Source organism: Camelus dromedarius, chromosome 19 (assembly GCF_036321535.1).
Source record: "Camelus dromedarius isolate mCamDro1 chromosome 19, mCamDro1.pat, whole genome shotgun sequence".
Classification (NCBI taxonomy): Eukaryota; Metazoa; Chordata; class Mammalia; order Artiodactyla; family Camelidae; genus Camelus; species Camelus dromedarius.
This window is the reverse complement of record NC_087454.1, coordinates 18,916,413-18,921,181: the sequence shown is the minus strand read 5'-3', so window position 1 is coordinate 18,921,181 and position 4,769 is coordinate 18,916,413. Positions and strand designations below refer to the sequence as shown.

The following is a 4,769-nucleotide window of genomic DNA, read 5'->3' as shown; positions in this document are numbered from 1 at the left end:
GTTTCAGAGGTTGGATTTTTTAATGAAGTTAAATAAAATAAAATAAAATAAAACTGCTTTCACTTGCTTAAAAAAACTTATGCTTTTATTATTTTTCTTGTTGTTTGATGTGATTTCTCAGAGAAGGGGAGGTAATGATTTTTCACTGTACTAATACTAGAATTTTAACCTGTCATTATAAATAACCTCTAGAATCTCTGACAAGGCTTAGATTCTCTGACCCCATTACTAAACCTATTCAACAATAAAAGCTGCTGAAAATTTGGAGGGGATTACATATCTATGAAACAGCTGTTTCCAGGGAATACATAATTAATCAGTGTGCCCTCAATGGGAGTAGCAAAAAAAAGTTTAAATAATCAATTACGATTTGCAGTCATAAGTCTATCCAATGATTACTACCATAATTCTCTCACTTTTCTACTGTGGTAGTGAGTCTGGTAGACTGGTAAGGGATACATCTATTGCTAAAGGTACACTTCTTTGCTGAAATCAGGTATTTCATTGTTATTGAAATATACTTGAAAGTTTAGGTTATACAAATTAGATGTGATAGAAAAGATAAAACTTACAATCACTATTATATGTAGGTTTGTGTGTCTCTTCTGTATTGTTCATTACCTCTGTTACTTTGTGATAATCTGTAACTTCTAGATAAACAATGTTCTTCCATATAAAGTATTTTATTAATGAAACCATGTACAGAAATGTATTTTGACTTGTAAAACTGTTATAGTTACTCATTTGGCCTTATATTAATATTATTTATAATAAATATGATGATTTTCATTTCTACACAAAGTTGAAAAGGATTTGATGAACTTTGGGAACTTCTCCTAGGAGATTTTTTTAAATTATCTTCCTTGGATAATTGTATAATACACATTAATTGCTAATGAGTTACCCAGTGTCCCCAAGGTCTTCCCAGACTCCACAAATTTTATCATTGCTACTTAGAGAAAACTACTTGTTATCTTTCACGTTGAAGATGTTTTTTCTCTGAAACATATAAATGGGAAGATTCCTCTTGAATAATTACATGAACTGCAAAAGATGACCAGGGAGGGACTGTCTCCTGCCACAATCATGTAGGATCTCAGTGGCAAGTGGGAGGAATGGCATAATGGTATAAGTAATGAAGAATTACATTCTCAGTCTTATTTAGATAAAGTGAGAAACAAATATTTCCTACTTTAGAAAAGTTAGATTTTTTTTTCCTCCAGAAAATCCTTCATAAAACCACCACCACAGAAAAGCTTACTAAGCTCAATTAGGGTAAGTGAGGAAAGAAATTATGTTATCTTTAAAATATTTTACAAGATTCTCAATTTTAAATACATTTGCATAAAAGCTTCTGGCTTTTATACCAATTTCCTTTCCTTCAAATTTTGAGACACACCTTAAATCCTAAACTGATTTCACATGAAAATGAGTATTTGTGTTTTTAATTTCTACCTCCAAAATTCATTTTAACAAACATTTGTTAAGAACTTAGGAGATCATTTATGAGACAGCTACAAGAATAAAATGTTTATAAGTCTGTGAAAGAAAGAGTTAACATTTGTTTTAAGAGGTAAATATAATGAATTCAACTTTGTATATATGTGACATGGGAAGTTACTATTGTAAAATCCAATGGAAATGACCACAAATTACAAAATTGTGCATTTGAACTGCAAAAGATGAGTGGACCAGAAAATATAGAATTGTTAGTTATGTGTGCAAAATTAGTAACTGAAGTCGTAAAGGTAGAGGAAATATGGGGGAAAGAAGAGCCCATTAGGGAACTTTGGAGATGGATACAGGGAATAGAAGTTGCAATCAGGAAAAAGCTGGTGAAAAACTAAAAAGAATTATTTATGAAGGCAAAGGGCAGCTCTAATATAGAAGGTATTAACCTGTCATGGAAAATTCAAGCAGAAAAATAATTTAGGAGAGACCACTGATTTAGAAACTAGGAATTCATTTGTGTGCTTGAGAGACCTTTTTTCAGTAGAGTATTTTGTGTTTGAAAAAAAGACACTACATTTTTCAGATATGAAAAGAAAGATCCAAGTGTGTTCATCAATGTTTCTTTTAACAAATATCAAATATTTACAGATGTTTTCTCTGTGCTAATCCTGAGGAGAGCCACCAGGGAAATAAACACAAAAATGACACAATTCCCCTCCTGAAGTGGCTTAACATTTTAAATGCATGAGTAGTGGAAGCAGAGTTTTTGTAAGATGAGGGAAAGGATGCAAATGAATACTAGCAATTGAGTATAAAATTAAGAAATGGATGCATTTTTAAAGAATTACGCCATAGGAAATGGTAGAAGATGGAATCAAAAGTACAGATTTAAAAAAGGTATCTGCAGTGAGGGATGGAGAGTGCTGTTTCTGGGGAGGGGTGGGAAAAGGCAAATAACATTTGGAAATACAAGTTTTTAGTTGAAAGGAATTTTCATTTTAAAATATAAGTTCAGAAGACTTATATAGCAGAATGAGAATGGATAGCAGGACTGAACCTCTACAACTTAAATACTAGGGGGAAAAAGCTTAAGAGATATGAAGCATGCATTTTATGTGAACCCTTGGATGAAGAAGGAAATAATTATTTACAGATCCTCAGCGCCTTTTCCAGCATCCTGATTAATAAAAGGAAGTCCATCTGGTTTCATTCTTTTTTCCTCTGGATTTTCCTCTGAGACTTTTGTAGTTTTTCACCTCAGCATAGAAATAGATAAAGTAATTCAGAGTATGGGCCCTATGGGCAAATTGCCCTGGAGATAGATTTTAGACCTAATTGGATAAACAGAAAAAATTAGAATAACTATGAGATATAAAATACTGATTTTTAATTGCATGATGCTTTTCTTAGCAATATATACCAGTAATATTGTTTAAAATATATTCACTATGGCTCCAATATGATGATATTTTATTTTCACAGCTGATATTAAGAAAATAGGAAAATGATCAACAATAGCTCCTTCGATGGATTTATACTCCTTGGATTCCCTGGGCAGCCTCAATTGGAGATGATCATCTCTGGAGTTGTCTTTTTCTTCTACACTGTTGCCTTGCTGGGAAATATAGCCATCATCCTGCTGCCATTAGTAGATCAATGTCTCCAAACCCCTATGTACTTCTTCCTTAGAAATTTGGCCATGTTAGATCTCTGTTATACCACAAATATAGTTCCACAGATGTTGGTCAACATTTGGGGTAAAGACAAAAAAATCTCTTTTGGTGGCTGTGCCTTCCAACTTTTCATTGATGTGACATTATGCACAGTTGAATGCATGCTTCTGGCAGTGATGTCTTATGACCGATTCAATGCTGTCTGTAAGCCTCTGCACTACATGACCATAATGAACCCCCAGCTCTGTCGAGGCCTGGTAGCCATGACCTGGGTAATTGGTGTCATTAATTGCATGATACTTTCTCCCTATGCTATGAGTCTGCCTCGATGTGGGAACCACCACCTAGATCACTATTTTTGTGAAATATCTGCAATGGTCAAAATTGCATGTGTGGACACCACAGCCATGGAAGAAACCTTGTTTGCATTGTGTTTTTTCATCTTCCTCACACCGCTTCTTCTCATTCTGGTTTCGTATGGTTTCATTGCTATAGCTGTGCTCAAGATCAAATCTGCAGCAGGGAGACAAAAAGCATTTGGGACCTGTTCCTCCCATCTCATTGTGGTCTCCATATTCTATGGGACTGTTATCTACATGTACATACAACCAGGAAACAGTCCATCTCAGGATGAAGGTAAACTTCTCAGTATCTTTTATTCCATTGTTACTCCCAGCTTGAACCCACTGATCTATACACTAAGGAATAAGGAATTCAAGGGAGCCATGAAGAGGCTGATTGGAAAAGAAAAAGGTTCTGGAGAAACAACAGGACAGTAACACCTTTTCACAAGGCATTTCCAAAAAAGAAATTGGCCCCCATTAACCTTTAAATCATTGTCAACTTATTTCAGTAACAGTCATCACCTGAAAGCAAAAATACCTAAAATTTTTACTAATATTTTAATGTAGTGTCCCAAATTGCAAAGGGTGATTGTAAACTAAACATGTCTTTCAAAGTCACTATCATCTTTAACAATTCATCTACAGCTGTGGCCACAAAGCAGATTCCATGGAGTCCAAGAGTTGCATTAAGGGAGAAAAGGGAAGCATTCCACAAAAGTTAGATTCAAATTATGATTTATTAAGCGTTTTTAAACTATTATGATACTGTAACAAAAATGCATAAATTCAATATGCTAACTATGTTATTTCTATGACTCATCCATCTGTCCCTGTTAAGATTAAACCACCTTTGTGCAGATTCCAAATGCTTCTGTCATCTCTACCTACTTTGAAATAATCCTGATATATCAAGTAAACTGATTAAAATATATTTCTATTTGTAGCTATGTTATGCATGAATTGAGACTTTCTCAAATTTATGCCACCAAAATAAAATATGGGAATAAATTGAATACAGAGTTTGATATAATGGCAATGTTAATGAATCGCCCTTGGTTTCAAATTTTTGTGTTCATGCAAGTACATTAATCTTTTTTGGAATTTGGTGGTAAGTAAAAAATATATGTTTATTTAATTTTTTTAAAAATAAGGATAGCATAAACTTGATTTCAAAATGTTACAAGGATATTACCAAAAAAGAGAAAGAAAGGAAGAAAGAAAAATGTTTACCAATATCTCTCATGAACATAGATGCAAACATCTCTAACTAAACATTAACAAATCAAATCAAGAAATAGAG

General features: G+C 33.4%; 1 protein-coding gene across 1 annotated transcript; it reads left to right on the top strand.

Moving 5' to 3' along the window:
- Positions 1–2,910: 2,910 nt before the first annotated feature.
- On the top strand, positions 2,911–3,904 carry LOC105106089 (olfactory receptor 2W1). The gene has a single exon (XM_010999923.3). It carries the CDS (start codon positions 2,957–2,959, stop codon positions 3,902–3,904), a length of 948 nt encoding a protein of 315 aa, XP_010998225.3. The 5' UTR covers positions 2,911–2,956.
- Positions 3,905–4,769: the final 865 nt, after the last annotated feature.